Genomic DNA, 25,199 nt, shown 5'->3' on the forward strand with positions numbered 1-25,199 from the left:
AAGAACTGTCATGACAATGTTCCAGTTGCTCTCAGTGGGTGGCCTTGCCCTCATGGGCAACTTTCCAAGATGCCACTATGCATGTCTATGCCGAGCAGTAGATCTCATCACTGTTTAGAGAACAAAAGCAACAATAAGAAACCTTTAGACACCTTAAAAACTGTATACACCCTATATTCACCCATTGCAAATATGTGTGAAAGTGTGAAAGTCTACTGAATTGTTCTAGGAATTTTGATTGTTCAAGTAAACGTCAAATAGAAAAAATTCTGACAGATAATGTGTTTAAGTGTTAATAAATTGCATTGTCCCTTCTATAGAAAATATTCATATTGATGTGGGAATATAAGTGTGCCTTCAGAAAGGTGACAGGGTTGACAACTTTACTGTTCATTTTGACATCACCAGCCTAGTATGTACACCAATCAAATGTCCTACAGGTAAAAAGTGGACTTTAACTGGCTGTTGACTTTAATTTGGAAATTTTCATTAGCTTTTATTTGCAACATTTTGCATTAAGATTTGACATGCAATATGGAGACGCGTTTTAATAATATGTAACATAACTTACGGGAACAGTTCACCCAAAAATGAAAATTCTGTCTTCATTTACTCACCCACAAGTTGTTCCAAATCTGTATACATTTATTTGTTCTGATGAACACAGAGAAAGATATTTGGAAGAATGCTTGTAAACAAACAGCACTTGGCCACCATTGACTACCATAGTAGGAAAAACTGCTTTATGTTTCTTTGTTCTGTTGAACACAAAAGAAGATATTTTGAAGATTGTAGGGAAGCAAACTGTTCTGGGGCACTCTTGACTAACATTGTAATTTTTCCTGCTATGGTAGTCAATGGTGGCCAAGATCTGTTTGGTTACAAGCATTTCTCCAAATATATAATCTGCATATGTATATATATACAATATATACAGTGTATATATATATATATATATACAGCCTATCTTTCCAGTAGCTTTACTAGCAGAGCCTGTGGCTAGCAGTGCCAAAATCATGGCTTAGAAACGTATAGAATTTGTGTAGCTTACTGATACAATGCATAGCATCAATACACTGTAAGTTACTTTGGATAAAAGATTTATTGTTAAAGTTATTTCTTCACATGCATATCAGAGACACAAATAGTTTTATGGAAAAAACTTGTTACCTAATTTTTCTCTGAACACTAAGTCTGCTTTCTTGGCTTTGTCAAGAAGATAAACCCTCAAAAACATCCTTGCATAGAATTGAATTTTCCTTTGTCCCTTTGACCTTAGTTTCTGTTTGATATCAAACTAATAGATCAACAATTCTGCCAGTCAATGACAAATTTGTGTGGTGCATGTGTCAGTCAAAACAAAAGGTCAGATCTTCAGCATCTCGGTGTGCTGCGCAGTCTTTTGAACCATCCCAGCGTGAACTTCTCACCCCACAGCGGAGAGGTTGGCCCTTATCCAGCGTGAGTTCTACCCCTCTATTCACTCCCTTACTCAACACAGAGCATCTCTCACCAAGACCTGAAGCAAAGAAGGTATTCCAGGTATTTCTCTGAGTGACAGGATTTAATAACATGTAAAAATGATTCGCTATTATTAAGGGCCTGCTAATAAACTGACATGAACAGTAACGTGCCAAGGTTGCGGCTTCTTTGGCTTAGTTGTTTTTAAACCCCTGTCAGGAAGAGAAACGACCTGGTGAATATTCACGAAAGCTCGAATGGCTCGGTGCCGAGCGGCCTGCTCTGTGTTTCTTCCACTTGCGATCTGCGGTTGCTTTGAATGGCTTTGCATAATTGGTCAACAAATAGTGACACTCGCACACCCTTAATAAACAGATCTGAGTGTAACTCAGTTTATTTACCCACTGAAAAAATTGTACTCACCTTTGTTTCCGATTGTGAACTGATGACTTCCGGCATCATTAGTGACAGATGATGGCAGAATGTGGGCTATTCCAGAACAGAACAAAGGTCAGATAAACTCAACTTTGGGGAGTGGCTTCTACCATTGACTACCAATAGGAGAAACAACAATTTAGTGGGAAACAATGACAAACAGCTAATATCAAAGGTAAAACAAAGGTATTTGAACTTCCACAGCAAGAATCGCTCGGACCCACACCGTTAATTCGGCATGTAATTTAACGTGAAGTTAGCATTAGCCAACAACAGAGGCATTACCGAGATGTCTAAGAATGTGTGGCAAGCTGCGATCGCAGCCCGAGATAAGGTCCCATCTGTTCCGCTACCTTCAGTGGGCCTATAACTGGAACCAGACAGGTCCTGTCACTTGTTCAATGGGTTGGGAGGCCTGGGTTGGATTAGGACCAGCGATAGGCCACACTAGTTATTATTGTAGATTTTAAGGGCTGAAGACGGCCTCTTTCTTCTTCTCTCTAGTTTCCTGGCAGGATTAGAACGGCGAGCCTGTGTTCTGCAGGTCACTATCAGCACATCTCAAATGAGAGCCACGGTTCGTCACAATCATCCATCCGCTCCAAACAAGGCCCGTGACATCTTCTACTGCTTTAACATAATTTAATTAGATGTGCCAGCAAAATAAATGTTTTTTATTCCTCTCTTTTCAGGATTGGATGTTTTTTTGGTCATGGTTAATCTGCCTCATATTGGCAGCTTGTTTTGTGCAAAAATACTTTAAATGGATGCATAACTTTTGACATTAAAAATATATGTGAAGCACTTACTACTACTCTATTATATAGCATTTTATTATTGCCATAATAAAATGCCATCCTCCCAAGATGGCGCAACATTCAACGCGGCGTGACGTTGATTAACAAGCTCTATTAGTAATACATTTTAAGCGTTTTCTTTTTGACTTCTAGAAATATTAGCACCGTTAGGTCACCCCGTAGATCACAACCCATGTAACATTTTCTAGACAATGGTCAAAACACCATAACTTGGGGCCTCAACTGAGGCAAAATAAAGCTTATCACACACAAATACAGTATATAGTCATTCTAAAGGGCAATTTTCCTTATACCTCTAAAAGGCAACAAGCTTTTCAAATCAAAAGGCGCGATTTGTGTGCTGCATTTCTTATCTGATAGAAGGGCATACAATGAGAGTTCAGTCTAAAAATGTCCACAGGGCACATTACGCAAAAGCGCAGGTGTCCTGCTGTTTCTTCCGACCCTCTTTCTTTACGGTTTTAGCCTGATATTACAAACTATACATACAGCAGATTTTGGCCTTTGATAAGGCAGAACCCCAAGTGTGCATTACCAAAATAAATATGCTGCCATCTCAATGGCCACTCAAAATCCCTCAAAAATATAAAAACAGGAGGCCCGCTGACAAGACGTATTAACCATGACATGCTAAAAGCGATGACTAGTGGGCCAGCAGGCTCCTGTGTCCTAGTGACCCTGCTTTAGGAAAAGATCAAACTGCTGTCACACCGATCCGAGCATGCCTTCAATCCAGCGTCAATCAAAACAAACCACATGGACCGTCTGTAAATTAAGGATCTCTTATTAACTTAGACAAAGGACTAATATTGGCTTGGCACGGAGTACTAGATCCTTTTGTTTTCAGTTACAACTCTGAAGGTTAGTGGTGGAGCGTGAAAGGATCTGCGTTTTGTACCAGAACTTACAAGCCTTTTGGAGACTTGTTTGCAGATGTGTGCAGTCTTGGCTGTAGAACTCTCAGCAGGAATCCAAAATGTGAATCTGTACCCAATTATCTAGCTCATAATCATGAGCCTGCAAATCCTGGCCTGTGTTATGGACTAAAAGCAGGAAGAAGGGGAAGAATTTTATGCAGTGGGGGCTTTTTTCAAGTAAATAGCTGTCCCATTTTAAATCTTGAAACATTTAAATTGTTATAAATATTTAAATATAATCTGTTCTTATCTGTACGTGGCCATCATATGCCAAACTAAAGCTGCGATCTGGACCGTTATGCTTGAATGAATTTTGTCAAGCCTGAAAACAAGCAGCTGTTTTTGCACTATTGTAGTGTACTGACTGTTACTAGAATATACTGCACTGTGGTATACTGTTCACCGTATGCACGTATGTATGGAATACCCTGAGGAAATGCCATACATCTTTTTGACATCTGCCAAAAATATTGCTGTATTCCCATATGATACTCTTGATGTGACTGCACCGTATCTCTGTTTTGACAGATTATTTTATCCATTTATTTTTATTATAATTAATTCATTTGTTTTTAATTGTTAAATACAGTAAATTACGTTTTTTTATTAATGGTAAATATAATGCAGTTTTTTATATTTTAAATTACATTTCTATGACTCTATGATATATTATATATTATTAGTAAAATATTTACTAAAATAGCTTAAAAACATCATTAAAACATCATAAATACATATATTATTACATAATACGTTAAATAATATTTTAAATAAAATGTTTAGGGGGATATGTTATACTAGTATTTATCAAATCAAAATCAAATCTCTTTATTGTCACACATCATGTACACAAGTGTACTGATGGTGAAATTCTTAGGTGCAACTCTGTGCCATGGCAGTACAAGCAACAAGATATGGAAAATGTACAATATACATAAACAACAATATACACACTTTACGCAATATACGTACATTTACACAATATACAATAAATAATAGAAAAGTGTACACAATATACAGTACACACATTTTCATAATATACACATAGTACACTGTATTGTGGATTGTAAGACTTATGGATGTATTTATAGCTTTTATATATAACTTTCAGTGATGTATACTGTTAGTTTTTAACTCAACTCAACTTTATTTATATAGCGCTTTTTACAATTTTCATTGTTACAAAGCAGCTGTACACAGTGGCGCAAAAATGGGGTATGCAGTATATGCGGTGCATAAGGGCGCCGCACAAGGGGGACCAAAATATTAGTTAAAGATTTTTTTAAATAAAACGTTATAAATAATAGAAAATATAACGAAAAAAGTAATTATATAAAACGTTTTAGTTTAACTTTTGTCTAGCATTTTAAACGAGTTCAACAAATATATTTTATTTAAATCTAGTTATTATGTCAACCACTCTGTGACAGTCACATGACCAAATGGATAGAGCAAAGAAACGAGGCGCAGAACAGAACAAGAAAATTAAAAACAAGTAAATTGACAAGTAAAATCAAGACAACAATCAAAAACAATGTCCAAGTGGATGAATATCTATTGGTATATCATTTCATCTCTGTAAATCTTTAAGTTATTTAATGTTTCCTGAGAGGTAGGCTAGTTCATATCATAGTATATGATATATTAAAGTATCAATTCACCTCCACATAGCTCTGTCGCTTGTAACATAAATCTATGTTTGTGAATGAGCTTTACATTAGGGAGAGTCTGAGAAGGTTGTTAAAGCTGTTAAGTCTCCCACTATCATGCATATAAGCTAGCCTAGTAGTTGGGCTCTTCATTAAATGTCAGACGCGTCTTCCCCATACAACGCGAGATGTGCAGTTTGAACGTCAGGCCCGTGTTCTTCATATAACGGGAGCAGATGCGTCTTCTGCAAACAGCACGAGCTGACGCGTCTTCTCCATACACAGAGCACTGGGAGATTGCTTGAGGACAGTGAAACAGTGATTGACAATGATTGAAAGGATGACAGAGACAGGAGCGCAAAAGAACGTTTGTTAATAAAAAATATATCATTTCTTCGTTCAATGTAGGCCTAAGTGAGTTTGTCTTTGTTTTTACTTTAATGATGTTTAATAAATATGAACCACAAACTACCAAAAAAATTAAGTATGGGGAAAATCCAAAGATCTTTTATTTATCTGTGTTAGGCTAAATGTATGTTATCAATCTTATTTCGTTTTTCAATAAAGGTATAATTATAAAGTTTCAGTAAAGTATGTTTAACATAGGTTACTATTTTATTGTTGTGTTTTCATTAAATATTTATGAACCACAACTAAGCATTAAAGTAAGTGGAGAAAAAACAAAGACCTGTTGTTTATTTGTGTTATACATCGCGAGTACATCATGCCATACCTCTTATTCATTTTGATAATAATGAATAATGTTAATAATACTTTTTGTTGAAGGAAAGGGAATAATCTAAATGTCTAACTTTGAAGATCAAAATAAGTTTATTATTCACTGGGCACATTTCCTCACCAGCACATCTCTAATGGGCTACAACTAGATTGCTACTTATATTTGGGATATTTAAAGAAGTTTTATTGTTTAAAACTGGACAAGCTTTTTTATTAAAGGTATTAGGCTAATGTCAAAATTCAAAATTCTAGATTATATAAGTGAAACCCACTTTTAAAAGAATACAATAAATACCCTTATTTGGGGTTTTATTTAGTTATAAGCAAAAAAAATGTTTAGCCTTTTATCCAATTAATCGAAAAAACAATTGTCCGATTATTCAATTATCAAAATAATCGTTAGTTGCAACCGTAATTTATTGTGTATGTCTGAGAATTAACTTTATGTAGCCTACTTTTATTACTTTTTACTCCATTGTTTCTGTTACACTGTGAAGCAGTGTTTCTGTAAAAGTGTTTATTTAAAAGGAAACCTTTATGCTTCTGTTATGCAAATCTGATTGTCACCTTCACGTGATTTAAAACACAGTATAACTAGAATGACTCCAAAGGTAATATACAACTTGTCTACGGATTTTTATTTGTTGTGTGTTTTCTATATTGGGGTGGCGGATGGGGGGGCACCAAAACTGATCTCGCATACCCCTCCGAAAATGTCTAGTTGCGCCACTGGCTGTACATGAGACATATTGACTATAAGCAAAACAATTAAAGTTATACCTGTAAAAAAAAGAAAAAGGTGAAAACACAGAAGACAGACATACTCACATACAAAACACTCCACACACACAATATGCACACGTACTAACACACATAGACAAAGACACACACGGCGCGCGGCACACACACACACACACACAGAGACAAGCACGGACACGCACGTACAGTGAAAGCACACATTTAAGATAAAGGAGAAACACAGGTCAAATATTAAACAGACTATAAATTCTTATTTACTGTGTTGTTAGTGCAAAAGAGAAGATGGAGCTGCATGTGTTCTTAAAAAGACGCTTGCAAAACAACAGCACATTCATGTTTAATGCACTTCATCAAATGCGGTACTCATTTCAGTCACCTTCACAAACAGCTGGGTTTGAAGGTTGAAACTGGACTAGTTGGACTTGACAGACATGAACCGTTGTCAAAACATGCCTACACAGATCTGTCATCTAACCATCATAAATCTGCATGCATGTGCACTCATGTGTTGTTAATATGCAATTTATTTGTTCAATTATCAGGTTTAGGGAGGGAGAATAGCTGTGCTGAGCTGCAGGTCATTGAGAGGTCATCGCTCAATGCATCTCTTTCACTGGCATTCACTGCAGTCTAGCAGCAAAATCAGGGTCACATGCTGCCCTCTGGTGTTTATTTTTTGCCGAATACATGTATTTTTATACAATACATTTAATTAAATTATGTATAAAATATAATGAGACTTGTTATTCGGAATTAAATGCATGATAAATAAAAAAATCCAAAATATCCATTAAGTAGAAAATGTTAAATGTCATATAATGTCATATTGCAGAAAACATTTTCCATATAACATTAGTAATCTTTTGTCAACATGAACATTAAACAATGCTTCTACAACATTTACTAATCTTAGTTTCAACATTTACTAATTCTTTTTAAAAAGCAAAAGTTAAACTTTTATTTGTTCATTTTAGTTAATGCACAAGTGAAACATAATCAATGCATTTGAATTAATATGATCAAAGATCCATAAATGCTGTCAAAGTATGTTGCTGTGTGAGCATATGTTTTATGTGAGCAAATGCATTAACTAATGTTTGTATTAACTAATTTATTGTAAAGTGTTAAAAAAGCCTAATCACAAACAACATGGTGTTTTTTCTATTGTGTTTTTGTTTCATGGCCATGTTTTTTTAGAGACTTTCACACTGTGCTTTCTGAAGGCAATTACAGTTAAAAGTAAAATCAGGTTGGATGTGTGTAACTGAAATAGTGCTGTTCCCTCCAGCCTTGCCCTGGCAGTGGTCACGGTCTCTTGGAAGGTGAGTCTGTCTAAAATTCAACAGCAGAAATCCAGACGGAAACCACTGAAATGTCCTTTCAGCAGACACACTGAATTGATTCTCCTGTCATGCCATGCTTCAAGAAATTCCAACTCATATGCAGCACAGGTGGATTGTCAACAGACCCTCAACCTCTTGCTTTTCACACAGTTACAATTATATATCACAGCCAAGTTATAGTTACTGACTGACATACACAGAAACCTTTCATCTTTGATTTAGATTTGGCTGGTCATGTTAGGATTGGATGGATGAAGAAATGGACAGATGGATAAGGTATAGATAGATTGGCCTTTCCCAGGAGTGAAAATCTGGCATTTCCTCACATGATTATGAATAATGATTAATCATAATTTTAATTCCCTTTATAAACGCTTCTGACTTGGTTTTTGAGCAGATACTCTAAATGGCCAGTGCCATGTTTATAATAGTTTCAATAGTTCTTAAAGGCGGGGTGTCCGATTTCTCTTAGCCGTTGTTGATGTTCAAATCACCAAAACAAACACACCCCTACCCCCATCTTTCGGTTTCGTCAGCGCTCGGCTCACCTAATGTCCGTCCTGGTACTCGGCCCGACTCAGTTGTCTAAAGCATAATTCGTAAATCGGTTACCCCACCTTTAAGTGATTGTTTTAAATAATTATTAAAGCATAAAATGCTTTTCATAAAGGTTGAAACTGAGATGTTTTTGCTGTTTAAAAATATCACTTGAATGTTTTTTTAACATTAAACATAATTTTAAGAAAAAAGTGCTGAAATTGCTTACCCATAACTTCTAGCAAGATAATACATTGGATTTAATAGCGTTACTATATGACAGGGGTCTTCAACTACTTTTCTTCGAGGGCCAGATTCCAAAAGTATAAATAGGATGCGGGCCAGTTTTTTTACCATATTCTCATTTCTTCTGTTATTTTGTTTTTCTGTTATTTATGGCGTTTTGTTCCTTTTATACTGTTTTTGTTGCTGTTACTTATAGGCCATGATTAAAACATGCACACAAATATTGCATCCAGTATTTGTGCCTTTTCATGATATTCAATTAAAAGGGATATTGTTGTCATGGTTCTGCCTCCTTTAGTCTTGTTTTTCTTGGTCCTGTGGCAGAGCCATGACAAAGCCTTTGGTTATGTGTGGAGAGAAACATATTATTGTCCTTTTGACAATAATATGCGTTCTCTCCAGTGTCTTGTCATTGGCCCCGCCCCTCTGGTCTCATGTGTTGCTTTCCTGTGTCAAATGTTTCCCACCTGCCCTCGTTAATTATCCTTCATTTGTCTTACCTATAAATGCCCTCACGTTTCTTTGTCCTGTTCTCTTTTGTTGTGTTTGTTACCTCGTGTTTAAGCGTCCTTGTTTTGCCTCGTTCTTGCATCTGTCCCCAAAAGTAAGTTTATGTAGTTTTGCCTTAGTTTCTGTTTTGCCCCATAGCGGGAAGTTTTTCTTTGTCTTTTTTTTGAAAAGCATTTGGTTATTGTGTTTGTCCCCCATCGAGGGTTTTTGTTTTGTCTTAGTTTTGTTTCATTAAAATCCTTGTTAACCCCTTCAACCCCGCCTGCCTGCAATTGGGTTCTTTATACATCGTGACAATTGTCTTTTTAATTATTTTATATTCCTTAATGCGTTACTTTACCCAAAAATTGCTACTAATTTACTCACCCACAGTTCTCCAGTACATCGAGATGTGGGTGGCATTGTTTTTTCAAGAAAATATTTATGAAGATATTTGGTTGAATTATATAAAGTAACAAACTTAAATACATTCAACACAAAAGTAATCCCTGCCCCTTGTTACGTTAAATTCGCGTCTTATAAAGCGAATCAATTGATCTGTACAAGAAACTGAACGCTATTATCACATCTTCGGGTGAATTCCAATCACATTCATGTGCCCCACGCACTTAAAGGGCAGATCCTTTATATAGTGCGAGTTCTGGGGGAGATGAACAGCTGTTTTTCGTAAATATAGCCATTATACATAATGAATGCAGTAATACAAACAACACCGTTTTCCCCTTATCTGAGACAACCGTTCACGTGGTGTACCCTTCCTACAGTTAGCCTACTTTCAAGAGCACAAAACGCGTTTTAGAACACGACCTATAGCGTGCGCAAACCGATTGCCTGTGGCTGTGCAATGCATTGCTGATTATAACGTTGTAAATAACATTAAGTTTCTTGGACTGACTGATCAAATCGCTTTATAAGACGTAAATCATTATGAGCCAGGGGAATTACTTTTGTTTTGAATGTAGCAGCGTTTTGGACTTTTAAAGATATGGTGTCTCAGGAGGACGTGCATTTAAAGCACACCGTTCTTAAAGTCTCTCCACTTATTTGAAATGATAAGGCGGGCCAGGTCAAGATGATTGACGGGCCGCAGTTGACTAGCCCTGCTATATGTTGTATTCATTATATATGTATTTATAATAGGGCTGTCAACGTTAACACGTTAACGCATGCGATTAATTTTTTCAAATTAACGCATGAAAAATATTTAACGCAATTAACGCAGCATCCGTTTGTTTTGACATTTTTTGTCTAGCGTTACATTATGTAATCACGCTCTTATTCGTGTACAGGCTTTTAAACCACTTAAGCGCGATTTTAAACAGTTGCTTGACGCGTTCAATGAAGATAGACAGCTTCTAAACTGTGGGACGCAGCAAAACGCAACGCGAGGTCCAGTCTGGTGTAAACAGTCATGGGCTGAAGGCTGCATCGGTGAATCTCTGTCAGACAGCGCATCCGTGTTAAGTTCTCTTTCATGCTTGAATGGATAAAACCATACAAGATTATGTCAGAAAGCCCGTTTTTCTTAAGCAAGACTTCAAAGTGTAAAATAAAATCTTAAATGAATGCAAAGAGTTGTGAAAATGGGAGTGCGGTGACGGTCAGATCTGCGTACTGAGACGGCTCTTAAAGGGGCCACGTTCTTAAACGTGCTGCTGTGACTCCTGTCACTAATGTTAATCAAAGAACAAAATCAAAGAAGAAATTAATGTGATTTTGCAGCTTTAATGAGAATTCTTCTGCATTTAATTTATAATTTAGCATTAAAGACTGTAAAGTGTTTGAGAACTTCCTTCAATTTCTGTATATTTCATTATAGCTCTCAATTATATTGTTGAATGGCTATAATTAATGTTAAAATAATCAATTTAATAGAGACATTGGTTACAGTACTAATATCAAAATGTTTTCTTTCGTTCATAAAATGACGCTGTTAAAGAAATATGTTGTTTCTACATCAATTTGAAGATTAAATGTGAAATTATTCAAATGTAAAAGTATATTTTAAAATATTATTGTTATGTGTGATTAATCACAGAAAATGTGTGATTAATCCGATTAACTTTTTTAATCGATTGACAGCACTAATTTATAAATGGTATTTATACAATTTATTTATAAAAGGGATCATACAATTCAATTTGACATTTTTAAAACAAAAAACTGGTCTTCAGTGCTGCAGGATAAAATAATTACAATATGTTACAGTATGATATATTAAATGTTACAATAGCTGTGCTTCTACAATAAATGTTTTTAAGAGAAGGGATAATGGTATTTTATTTATTTTTGACTAAATGGGTTTCTTCGGCCACAAAGATCTTGCAACATACTGCTGCAAATTTTCATCCTGCATGAGAAATTATATGACCACTTTTTTACCTCTGTTCGTGGACTCTTGTTTTAGCTGAAACATTATGCAAATTGTCAAACATGAGATATACACAGTGCTTTAGAACAAGTTTGCAAGTGTTACATAAACAGACACATATACACACATCTCCCCTACAGCTTGCTCAAATTACTTATGCTCGGTAAATCTTAAAACAGAATAATTTTCTGACATACGGACTTACACAACTGACCCGCAGCAGAAATTTGTACAGATGTAAGGGTTCATGCTTAATAGGGCACACAACAGGAACAGGAAGGTTGATATTTAGAAATATAGGCCGCCCATGCATTTATTTCTAGAATTACTTACCCCTTAAATTCCAAAGTACTGTATTTTATATCTTTTATTTTTGAAGTTTTCCCTTTTTAATTGATCATTTTATCTTGACGGACTTTTGTGTAACATATAGCACATACTGAGTTGTTTTCAAAACAAAATGTTATCAACCTAAATTTGAGTGAATGTTAACATGAATATTTTAGTATTTGTAATGTCAAGTTTTTAATTTAGTGAAATTATGTACCCGAGCTAGTGTCTTATCCAAGCATGTTTGAGGAACATTTTAAAAAGCTTCTACGGTTCTTGGTCTTTGTTTGATGTTATAGAAATCATAAATTTGATGGTTTACCTGTTGTCCCATTTGATTAGCCTGTTTGTAGATATCTACATTAAAGGAAGTGACAGTAACAAGATACAAACCCAGGCAGTGACAAGATGATATGGGACAGATAGAAAGCGCAAGGAGGAGATATATAGCCACACAGCTGGCACAGCTCTAGTGACCCAGAGGGGGCAAGAGGACACAATCACATGTTGATGTAATTAGGGCACCAGGGCAGGATATGTTCTTGAAATATGAAATATCTTAAGTGTGACACATAATGGCAGCTCCTCGAGGCATGACTTTACTGGCTGTGTCAGTTTACAGTTTTGCTCTATTTAAACCAAGCCTGTTAGTTGGGGTCAAAAGTTCAGTCCTGACTTCTGCAGCCCTCAAAGTGCATATGGAATGTTTTATAATAGAAACAAAACATAGGAACCGCAGAACTCAAAGGTAACAAACATGTCAAAGGGGTGCCACATGGCCATGTACAAGGCCCACTTTTATTATTATTATTAGGTCACTCTGTCTGCAAAGTTGTTTGCATAGTCAGTAGCAGAGAGAGATTTCTTAAAAAAAATGATTAATATTTAAAAGGTATTTATTGGTTGTTTATTGTAAGTGTGCATATATTATTTATTTACAGTGTGAGAGCACTACAAATATTTTAAATGTGTACAACAGCTATATATATTGCCAGTGCATGCCGTAAAAAAATAGAACACTCTCAATACTGCCTGCATTAAAAGCACCACATGAGTCCACTGTGGTTTCTGCTCTGACTTTTTAAGTTGTCCGTAAACAGTGACTGGCTGTCATACTGTACACTGTACCATTATATACGGTAATCGGCTCATAAGTTACATATCAAAATGTAAAATACCTACAACTGATTCCTTACAACTTTATTTATTTATTTTACAAAGTTAAACTTAATGAACCTAGCGGGTTTAAATAAATGAACATCACCCAGAAAATGTTCCTGTCCTGTCAATGTGGGTGTATTTTTGTATTTATTTGTGAATGTTTGTATTAAAATAGGTGTGCGATGTGGTGGGTGGTGATAGGGGATAACACAGCAGATATGTTTTTGTCATGAATTGAGGCGTGAAAGAAGAGAACCCAATTGCAGGCAGCAGTGAAGGGGTTAACAAAAACAAGACTTTATTTATTAACAGAAACAAAACACCCTCAATGGGGAAAACGGAACTCAGAAATATATAAAACAAAAGACTTCCCACGTGGGGGCAAAACGAAAACAAGAATAGCAAAACTAAACTAAAGGACTCGACCAAACGTCTTAAATCAAAACACAACAGGGTAGAACACAAGACTCACGGAACAAGGGCAAGGCTGGGAACAGGAACACTGGACAAGGCACATAAACCGTACACATGCATACACAACGTAATCCAAGAACACAAGACAAAGAAACAAGAGGGTATTTATAGGGAGAGACAAACGAGGGATAATGACACAGGGCAGGTGTGGGTAATAAAACACTCAGGGAAAGATAACAAGGAAACGAGAGGAGTGGGGCAAATTACAAGACACTGGAGAGAACGTATATTATTGTCAAAAGGACAATAATATGTTTCTCTCCACACATAACCAAAGGCTTTGTCATGACTCTGCTACAGGACCAAGAAAAACATGACTAAATGAAGCAGAGCCATGACATGTTTTGGTACATTTAATTTCCACAGTACACTCAACAAGGAATAACAAAATTCAAAACATCAATTTGTTTTGTGTGTCACATGTAATATGTTACAAAACTCTTATGCCTTTTTAAGTATTCAAATCACAACTTCAAAGTAAAACTAGAAGTGGTACTACAGACTATATAACTTGAGCTTAAACTATTGCATTTATAAATATATGTATGTGGTGCTTCTTCAAATATGGCAAATATTCACTAGAATTTCACATATTCATTTTAATATTTCACATTACACATGTTAACCGCACTAAGATCAAAAGGGAGAGAAAAATTAGTCAAAATAGTCACTAATGCAGTTATTTAAATATGTTTCAAGTTTGCAGAATGCATGCTTGATGCCCTGTAGACTTTTTAGTCTTATGACTTAAAAATAAGCTGTGGATTGCCTAGCGTATTGCTGTGCTATTAAAGGTTTTACTTGTGAATTTACACAATTGCACATCATCCTTGTTAAATATTTTATTCTATTTATTTCCATCAGAACATTTGTGTTTAAAATCTGGGTCAGATCTCTCTCTCGCTCTATGAATTTTAGTTTTTGAATGAAAAACAGTTGGACATTTTGTATAAGACAATTTTTATTTGTTATTATGAATTATATGATCAGCATAACAATTGTATACACTTAAGCTGGCACTGGCATTGTGCAAAATCAAATCTTGCTTCAATGGAAGTGAGGAAATCTTTATTAATTAGTTTATTTATTTTTTAATTGATTTCATTATCATTTTTTAAATTTTCTTAGGGATCTCAACTTCTGTAGAATGGTTCAACATATTATATCTGATATTTTAGAGAGCAGGGGCTACACACACACGTAATTTCTCTGCAGCCGATTAAAAACACCTCTGCTAATTGGATTTAATGAATGATTTAACATGGCACAGCATGATCACATCAAATTGCCTCATCCTGGCCATTTAATACCGGGTCAGCGGTTTGTAATGCGAACGTGTCTCCAGACACAGCCCAAGCTCTTTAAGGACCTGAATCTTGATTGAAAAACAACTTTAAAGTAAAAATAATGTTCTAAATTGCATAAATAGCCTGTTACTATTAGGTGTTTGTGTTGTATTAATGGTGTTGTTAGTTAAGATATACTTCATTAAAAACAAACAAATAAATAAATCAGATTTTTGTTGATTTTTTTTAATAATCAACATGACAATAATTGATATTTTATTTAATTATTTAATTTATTTCTTACATTTTTATTGATTAATGAAACATTTCATCTCTATGAATAAGTGAAATGAGGAAAGATTTAAACAGATAAACAAAGACAAAGACAGATAGCTGAGAAGAAAGAGAGAAAAAGAAAGCGAGCTTATCAGCTTGCAAAATAAAAAAATAGAAGTTTAAATAAATTAACTGTTATTTTGTATTTTCTTTGGAATCCCATACCAACACAGTAGCATAACAATTTCCAAAGTAATATTTAACAATTTTGATTAGTATAGCATAATTAGTCATATTATTGTTCTGTATTATTCTTATAAATTGTCATTGGTTATAATTTGTTTTTGATAATAATAATAATACGTTTGTAATATTTAATTTAAATGTAATAATACAAAATGCAGGATAAACAAGAAACAATGATTAAAAGAATAAAAAAATCTTATCACAAGAAATCATGTTATGTTAGTTAAAAAGGATGGCAAAAAAATAATCCTCATTAAGAAGTTAACAAGAAATCACAGAGGTTTGTAGAGGAGCATTTATGGTGCATAGAAAAGACTGAAAGAGGCTCACATAATGCAGTCTGAATCCACAGGGTGCGAAAGTTTTCAATGGCCAAAGCAGCTAAATGACTGGGTCAAAAGAGAGACTTCTGAGGGGACGGGAGTTGTGTTTGGGGAGGGGGTAGTAGTGGGTTGTGTTTGGGATTGTATAGTCATTATGTATGGCTAATGACCACCTGTTTCACTGCATTATTGTTAACTTAGTATCTGCACAGCAACCCAGTAGAAACACTTAAGAGTACATTTACACTAGGGGTGTAACGGTTCAGAGTACTCACGGTTCGGTTTGAATTGCGGTTTTAGGGTCACGGTTTCGGTTCGGTTCGGTGTGTTCAAGAAAAAATGGCTACTGTCAAATTCAATAATTTTTATGTATTTATTAGGTAACAAACACTTAAATCTTCTGTCAAAAACAGGTTTCTTTACAAAACAAAAAATGATGCAGTTTCTTACCCCTGCAAAAGTCAACCTTCTAACTTAAGAACATGTGCATTATTGTGCTTCAAGTAGGCTACTAACATAAATGCATTTCAAAACCAAAACATAAAATATTTGGAAGGTCAGAACACTGGGTCACTCTTTATTCTTTATTTTAGTCAATTTAGATCTTCATGTTTTTTTGCAAGAAGATCAGTTTGTTAACATTTTCCGTTGCAAGTCGAGATCTGCTTGCAGAAACAATGTCTCCTGCAGTGGAGAACACTCTCTCGCTTGGCACTGATGTTGCACAGACACAAAGGTATTGTTTTGCAAGTTTTGCAACATGAGGGTACTTGCTCTCATGCAGCTCCCACCATGCGAGTGGATATGCATCTGTGTCAATGGAATCTTCTGCTTTGTATGACATTACTTCCTCCTCTACAATGTTGTCAAAAGTCTTTGTCTTGTCAGGTGCTCTAAAAAAATCTCCAAAAAGCTCGGACATTGCAGACTTCTTTACGGGTGGGGATTCAGGGGGATTCTGGCTTCCGGATGGCCCAGCTTCTGCTGCAACAGGCTGACCCTGCAAATATATTAAATTAATAATAGTTCATAGAATACATTTTTCACGCAATTAAAATGTTTCTTTAAAAACTTTATCAAACTACTTTTACATAGTATATATATTTTGTTTAATAAAATATTATTTATTCAAAAATACCTGTTGTTCAATGATCTCCCTGATGACCCCACTGCAAACATTTAAGCATAAGGCTGCATCCAGGTTAGGTAAAGACTTAAACCTTGGATCAAGGAATGATGCTCTGTTGAGATAGTCCTGAAGGTCAGGATCTGTGTATCTGCTTTTTAAGTCCTCACTGATGGCTGCCTTGGCATCTTTTATGGCAGGACTGTCATGATCTGCAGGATCCATTGATTTTAGTATCATTGTCTTTAGAGGGAGGACCATTGAGAGAGAGGGAGCTGTTTCTGTGCTTAAGAGAGTGGTGGTTGTCTTAAGGGGTTTAAGCAGTTGAATCATTTCCTCTGCCAGTGTCAGTTCACTGTCAGACAACACAGCAATGTCCTTGACGTTCTTCTTAATATTTTTGTCCATCAGGGCAGAGTAGATGGCAGGCTGCTGCTCCAGATATCTCTCCATCATGTCATAAATGGTGTTCCAGCGAGTTGGGGTGTCATGTATTAGTTTGTGTGCAGGTATATTCAACATCTCCTGCTTGACTTTCAGGGCATTAGCTGCTGTTGTGCTTTTATGAAAAAATGCTACAACTTTTCTGACTTTACCTAACAGACGGCTTGTCTGTTGAAGTGCTACTGCCTTCTTTGCTGCAAGGTTCAGAATATGCGCAAAACATCCAATTTGCGGTCCTAGTCCTGCTGCTTCTTTAATGGCATTCACCATATTACGTGCATTATCTGTAGTGACTGGAATGGTGATATTAGGCCTCTCTAACTTCCAGTCTGTCACTGCGCTCATGAGTGCATCAGCCAAATGACTACTTGTGTGGTTTTCAAAAAGAGGGCATGTTTGTAACACAGCGCTCTCCAATTGCCAGTCCGAAATATAATGTGCAGTAACTGTCAAGTAGCTTTCAGTTGCCCTGGAGGTCCAGCTATCAGTTGTCAAAGCTACATGTTTTGCGTTTGCCAGTTTGTTTTCAATTTTGCTCCGCGTTTCATCATACAACTCAGGAATAATCTTGCTGCTGAAATGGGCACGCGAAGGGATTTCGTAACGCGGTTCAAGCGTCTTAATCAAATGCTGGAATCCCGCATCATCAACGACGGAGTATGGCTGTATGTCTTTTGCAATAAAAACACCAAGCGCTTTTGTTATGGTCTTGTGTTTGTCAGAATGAGAGCTTAGTGGCTGTTTAAACGCAGAAGGCAGTGTGTGCTGCTGAAACTGCTTCGGTCTCACCTGCGCTCGAGAGCTGTCAACACGCGGGTGATGACGGCGTAAATGTCCGGTCATATTAGTTGTATTGCCTTGGGAGTATGGCACTCGCGTCATACAAATTTTACACACTGTGACTGTTTTGTCCACGTTTTTGTGACCATCGCTGCTGTAACGTATTGGAAACCCAAAGTGTTCCCAGACAGCAGACTTGTATGAAGCTGGAGGAGGCTCTATTTGCGGCTTATCCCCTTCGCTTGCCATGCTGAACAGCAGCTGTACACGCGAGGAACGGTGATGTGACGTCAGCAACAAAGGTACATACTAACAGCTGATTGGTAAGATACTCTCACGTAAAACGCACGTGGAGCGTAGGCTATTATTCATCGGAAGCATATACGCAGCCCTCTGTGATTTATGCGCCTTTTCCCCACAAAACTGTATTATAGATGCGACATCAGAGTAATCGCGGTGCACGTGCGTTCCGAACCGTGGAAGGAGAACCGAACGGTTCGATGTTTTACCGAGAATCGTTACACCCCTAATTTACACAATGAAAAACGTCTTGGTTACGGATGTAACCTCTGTTCCCTGATGGAGGGAACGAGACGTTGTGTCGAACCGCCAGATGGGTTTTGACTTGAGAACCTATCATCTTATGACTTGCTTTGAAAAGGCCAATGAAATTGCATGCCGGACTCCGCCCTGGATATCCAGGTGTGAAAGGGAGACGGCGTGCTGCATTCATTCACCTTTTGGGCTGAGGAGCAGGGAGCATTTCTCCACTGCTGCAGCGGGCGGCAAGCATTGTGGCATGAAGGATGCAAGCGTTGTGGCATGAAGGACACAACGCCTCGTTCCCTCCATCAGGGAACAGAGGTTACATCCGTAACCAAGACTCGACGTTGTGTCGAACCGACAGATGGGGTTTCTATCGAAAATGCCACGGCGCTGTGCCGCGTCACAATCTATAGCGAAGTGACGCTGACTGGCCTGGCCGTGTCAGACGTGAGCGCTAGTGCAAAATTATAACCATCCAGTGGAGAGGTAGGGGGTCTCAGAGCTTTTGAAAAAGGTGGGAAGCCCCTGCCACCGGCTGTCACGAGCGCAGGCCTTAGTTCTCTAACGGCGAGAAGCCGTCTGGCACCGTAAGGGCCACTGGGGAAGCGCTATTTCCTCACTGAGAAAACACGCTACGGAAGCCACTTTCTACCGTAGGGAGGAATTCAGTGGAGACACCAACATGGTCTCGCCGGCAGGGGAGAACTCATGGGAGGAATGTGCGGACTGTAAGGGAGTACCGCAAGAGGTGGTGGCCCACCTAGGGGAGGTCATTGGGTTACCAGCCTGGAAACCATACCATGAAAATACATCAGACGGAACCACCCTGTTGGGGGGGTTACTACGTGTGGGGCACTAGGTCCAGTTAGTGTGTTGATTGTGTTGCACCCAAGAGAGCAGTGGGACATGCCGCGCTGGAGAAATTTGCTCTTTTAGATAAAGAAAACACCTCTGGAACTGCCGAGACGCCCAGGGGAAGTCGCTGCAGGAAGGGACAGTCCGCTGCACCACGTCGTAAGATTCCAGCAGTCTTTGAAGATCAGTAGATCCGATTTTTTGATCATAAGATCGAAGGCTCCGGAGAACAAAAGGTGAATGAATGCAGCACGCCATCTCCCTTTTATACCCGGATATCCGGTGTGGAGTCCTGCATGCAAATTTCATTGGCCTTTTCAAATCTAGTCAGATGATAGGTTCAAGCTAAACCCCATCTGTCAGTTCGACACAAAGTCGAGAGACCGACGGAAAGGGAACTGAAGTTTTTCCTTTGCGTTTTTGAAAAGTTTCACGTATACACGACATGCAGATTGTTTTGATAATGCTATCAAAACGATTTGCATTTTTATGGATCTGGGAAAACTAATAAAAACGCTGTATTACTCTGCGTTCAGACCGCCAGCGACTGTGTCGCCAGTCTCTCGCTACGTGGTCATTAGAAGGCTTTCCTAGCCTTGGTTGTCCTAGAAACATTTATAAACAAACCCTGCAGTAACAGAAAGTCAGTCATCATTTGCATAAAGTTGAGCAAATCTCAATTTTGTCGAGTCGCTGGGTGTCGCTAGGCTACCATTGAAATGAATGGCATTGCGTCGCTTTGTCGCTGGGTGTCGCTGGAGGTCTGAACGGGGCGTCATGCATGCCAGGCCATTGGATGGCGATGTTGCGCTATAAAGAAAAACTATGTGCCTGTGCACATATGCATACCCTGTTTTAAGCTAAAAACCACTTTCAATTCACTTTGTAGGCGTGTATGTGTGTTTATTAGGGATGTAACGATTCACCGTGAGCCGGTTGAAAATCGGTTATAATGAGCGACGATTCAAATCGGTTGAGGCTTGAACTGAATCGCAATACATTTTTTGAACAGCAGGGGCCGCTATTTTCACTGCAAACCTAAACGTGGATGCTGATATTTCTTAAATGCAAAAAAATCCAAGAAAAGCACAGACAGTATTAGTTTGTTTATATTAAAGAGACTTTTTCTATTATTAATTTGTTATAAAATTGCAGTTTAGTTTTGTTATTTGAAATAAAACATTATTTTATCATACAAAGAAAGTTTTGTTATTTGAAATAAAACATTATTTTATCATACAAAGAAACGTGAAGCATTTAAGAAATAATGCAAGGGACGTTGTTCATTTCTAATTTGTTTCAACTCATTTTTTCAAAATAAATCGTGAATAAATCGCATCGTGAGATCAGAATCGTGAACCGCATCGCATCGTGAGCTAAGTGAATCGTTACATCCCTAGTGTTTATAGTTTGCCAAATTCACAGTTCCTGTCTAAAACCGCGCGGAAAACACGAGCCGCGCCTCTTTCTCTATTCAAATGGCACGCGGTGCGCACGGCGCTCCAAGATGTTGAACTGTTGAAGGGCAGTCGTGGCCTAATGGTTAGAGAGTCAGACTCATGACCAGAAGGTTGTGGGTTCGATTCCCAGAGCCGGAGGGTAGCGACTGAGGTGCCCTTGAGCAAGGCACCTTACCTTACCCCTACTTGCTCCCCGGGCGCTGCAGTGATAGCTGCCCACTGCTCCGGGTGTACGTGTGTTCACCACTTGCTGTGCGTGTGTTCACTACTCTCTGGATGGGTTAAATGCAGAGGTCACATTTCGGGTATGGGTCACCATATCTGACTAATAGGTCACTTTCACTTCACTTTCACTTCACTATTGCCATCTCGATGCGGCGCCGACACACCTTGAAAAATGTGCGCGGTGCACCACATGCGTGTCGCGACTGCTTTGCCCCCTATTTGCACGCGCCTGCCAAGCGAATACATTTAAAATAACAAATATGCGCGCGGAAAAGACGCGAAATGTGAATCGGGCCTTAATCTACTTTTTGCTGAAGAAATAAATGTGTTACGCTGCACAAACATGCAGCATGGAAGCCACCATTATTGTTTTGGGAATACTCGCGCATGCCTACAGAGTGAATGCGTAATACGAATGCTAATGACGTCAACGGTATTGGAAAACACCGCATCAGAGTTTACACGGACACGATAAAACTGTCGTTTTCAAAAGCTTGCACTTTCAGACCTGTTTTCAAAAGTTTGATTTTTCAGTCCCCCAAAACGCTGTTGTCGTGTAGATGAACAGCGAAACACATAAAAAGTTTTCCGTCTTTAAATGAATACGGTTTTGTGTAAACAGCCTTTTAGAACACCTTAGCAAGTGCCTAGAAATGACCTGCAAAGCAACATCTTAGTAATTGTAGACCAATGCATTACAAACCACTCAAATGACCATAGCAGCCACACCCCAGCACATTTGTTCATGTGAACTCAACATAAAGGGAAAGTTCACTCAAAAATGCAAATTCTGATAATTTCCCAACACTCATGTCATTCCAATTTCAAATATGGTGACAGGTTTAAAAGTCAGTCTTGTGTGTCTGTACTATAATATGGTATGGCACACATGAGAACCAATAAGATTTGAAGTTATCAACATATTTTAATTTAGCACTCGTTTAAGACTAATCTAGCTTCATATAAAATGTGTATATTTTATATAATATGTACAGCATTTAAACTATTTAAATTGTTTAAAATTTATTATGAGAACAGACCTTTTTAGCCACTCACATTGACACGTTAGCCTCTCTTTTTACACGTTTTATGCGTTCTGTTTTTGGGAAGCCACTGTCTCCACCCTCTCCCACTCCAATCTGCACTCGGTTCAGCGGCGGGGCACTAGGTCATGCCATGTGTTTGATTTTCACAGTTTCTCCTCTGAATGCCACATCAAGTTAATTAGGGTTAACAATCTAAATGCCTTGCTCAGCAGAGGGCCCGGCGGCTTAGCGTGGCTCTCTGTTGGTGACACAGATGGGGCAGTAATCCCAGCACCCACAGGGATGATGGGATACCGAGGGGCCGTCAGGTTCACGAATTTGGGGGCGAACACTAAACTAAAGTGAGTGCACTGGGGGCAGGAGAGGTTTGCACTTTAGATAAACCATTTGTTTTTTTGTTTATGTTTTTTATGTAGCAATGACAGTGATTTGTCCCTGATTATCTACGCATTTTAATTTGCTATTATGAATGCAACCAGGTTTTGGAATTTATAAATGAACTATCCAGCGTGATCTCACGGGAATTTGACACTACTTTATAAGATAGTTAATTTGTATACATTTGTTTGATGTAAATCATACTACAAGACAAGCAGATGGACAGAAAGACAGACAGAAAGGCAGACGTTCATTTAAATGCATGTTCCATCCATTATTATGAAAGATACAAATGCAACCATTGTACACGCATGCCATCACACTTTCAATAAATCGCACAGATCTCACCGTATGTATTATTAAAAAAAAAAAAATGAAGAGAGTGACACATACTTGATGTACAACTCTTAAAAGCATCCTCTAACACTGTTGAATATTCTTTTTTGTCTAAATTTTTAATAAAGCTCAGCGATAATACCAGCATGAAAAAGCACACTAAATGGTTTTACGCTCTCTCTCTGCAATGTATTTTTAAAGTCTAGATGAATATGTCACTTGCTCACAAAAGGTCAAAATTCGGTCATTTCTTGAAAGAATAACGGCAAAAAAAGTTGAACTACAGTTCATGTGTACAGTATCACAGATTTTCCTACAGATTTAAGGGGATATCCAGTATGTCTTTCAAACTGATATTTTTTGTAGGGAATGCAGGGACATGTCTAGTCAATGTGACATTTTCTGAACTTTTGAACAGTATCACTGGGTCATCGTTCGGTCAGACTTCTCCTGCGGGCCAGGGTTGGTCCAGCAAGACATAATCAACATTTTTCTAGCCCCTGCCCCTGTCTAAAATCACAGAGTTCACCAAAAGGCCACCAAATTTGCCCCGCCCTTCAAAAAACGTCACTTGTTGACAAGAAATGTTATGGAATGCAACCATCTTTGCTCCGCCCATCGTTTAGACTCCCAATACAGATAAATTCTATGTCTTCTGTAAGGTATAAAAACACAACGGCCCCTGTTGTTTAGAAAATTATTAAAGTTTACATTTTCAGGTGCGTTTTGATTTTGTTGTCGTTTCGAATTTTGGATTCCCACACATTTTTACATTAGCGAGTTGATTTTGAGTGCTGCATAAAAATAATTTTATAGAAGTTGCATGATCCCTTTTCAAATTTACAATAGGATTATGAAAAAATCCATGAAGTTTCTGAGCCGTGATGACTGTTTTGTTATTTACTGGTTTGAACTTAGTTCCTTATATTGTAGACCTTATATTAATAAATGACAAATCATTTTTAATATTACTAAATGTTTGAGAAGCTGTTAACAAAATCATCATTATCATGACATGTAATGGCTAAAATGTAAATGATTGCACTGCAGATCTATTGTAATCTGCATTGAAACCAATTACATTATGTGTAGTTTTATCTAAAATATTAACAAGTAATATGTAAAATGCAATTGACTTGTAATACAACTGAATATCTCAACATTCCATACAGCATTGTCAAATCATCCAGGGAGACACAAAGAATCCTCAGCTAAAACCAGTGTTGTTTATTATGAAATAAATGGTTTGTTTCGGACATTTACTTGGTACTTTGATAATTACAAATCCTTGCTTTTCCCTATAAGCACTAGGAATTGCTATATAAATAAATTCTTACCACTCCTCAAAAAGCTATGTAAATAAATTAGAATCAGCTTTAGGTTTACACATCTAACGTTTTTTCCACTCAAAATGTAGTTTAGGAAGGGGATCCCACGCAAAAACAAAATTATATCTGAGGGTTCATTGCATCAAAAAAATCCTGTTTTAATATTGGCCTATGTTTACCTATAATGTAAATAGCATGATATCTCTAGTAAACATACAGTAACACAGTAGAAAACCAAAATCTGCATTACCATCTGATACAATTACAATACAATCTTTGTTTAGCAAAATAATGGCAAAAGGATGGCAAGATCAATGATAATTCAGAGATAAAGCAGTTTCACGGGTTTTGTAAAACTTCCAAAAATTCCATTCGATGAACTAAATGTTGCATATCCAAATCTAAACATAACAAATAAGACAAATAAAAATATTAAAATATAAAGACAGAAACCACAAAGCAGGTTGGTGTTTTTAAATAATAATTACAAACAAGAATTTACTTACAATAAAAACTAAATTTCTTTGGTGTCACAAAGCAACACATGGCCTTAAATTTACACAAACTCATGATACACTGCAACACTTTATTATTTCAAAATAAATACACAATGACCCTTTGAACATAGATTAAAGATGTCTGCCTTAAATAAAATTAGCAACACAAATCTCTTTTTTGGGGGGATTCATATAAACTGAAAGTGATACAACTTTAGTAATATTTTGTCACTTTTTAGAATATTATATTATATTATACTATATTGTAAAACTTGACAATGTAGTTCAATTTGTTAAC

At 37.2% G+C, this 25,199-nt stretch overlaps 3 protein-coding genes across 3 annotated transcripts in view; 1 reads left to right on the forward strand and 2 right to left on the reverse strand.

Annotated features, from left to right (window-relative positions):
• The window catches only part of LOC130548587 (uncharacterized), a 113,563-nt gene that overhangs the window by 29,130 nt on the left and 59,234 nt on the right, over window positions 1–25,199 (forward strand). The gene's annotated exons all lie outside the window — the stretch shown is intronic.
• Window positions 4,461–25,199, reverse strand: part of mfsd8l1 (major facilitator superfamily domain containing 8-like 1) — a 42,023-nt gene continuing 21,284 nt past the window's right edge. Inside the window, exon 12 of the mRNA XM_057325429.1 lies at window positions 4,461–5,580. The gene's annotated coding sequence lies outside the window, so the exon portion shown is untranslated. The remainder of the gene's footprint in view (window positions 5,581–25,199) is intronic.
• On the reverse strand, window positions 15,620–25,139 carry LOC130548585 (E3 SUMO-protein ligase ZBED1-like). The gene is made up of 2 exons (XM_057325424.1): window positions 17,019–25,139; window positions 15,620–16,880 (listed from the first exon to the last, which is right to left on the reverse strand). Exons 1-2 carry the CDS (start codon window positions 18,477–18,479, stop codon window positions 16,479–16,481), a joined length of 1,863 nt encoding a protein of 620 aa, XP_057181407.1. The 5' UTR covers window positions 18,480–25,139; the 3' UTR covers window positions 15,620–16,478.

This window comes from Triplophysa rosa, linkage group LG25 (genome assembly GCF_024868665.1).
Source record: "Triplophysa rosa linkage group LG25, Trosa_1v2, whole genome shotgun sequence".
In the NCBI taxonomy this organism is placed as follows: Eukaryota; Metazoa; Chordata; class Actinopteri; order Cypriniformes; family Nemacheilidae; genus Triplophysa; species Triplophysa rosa.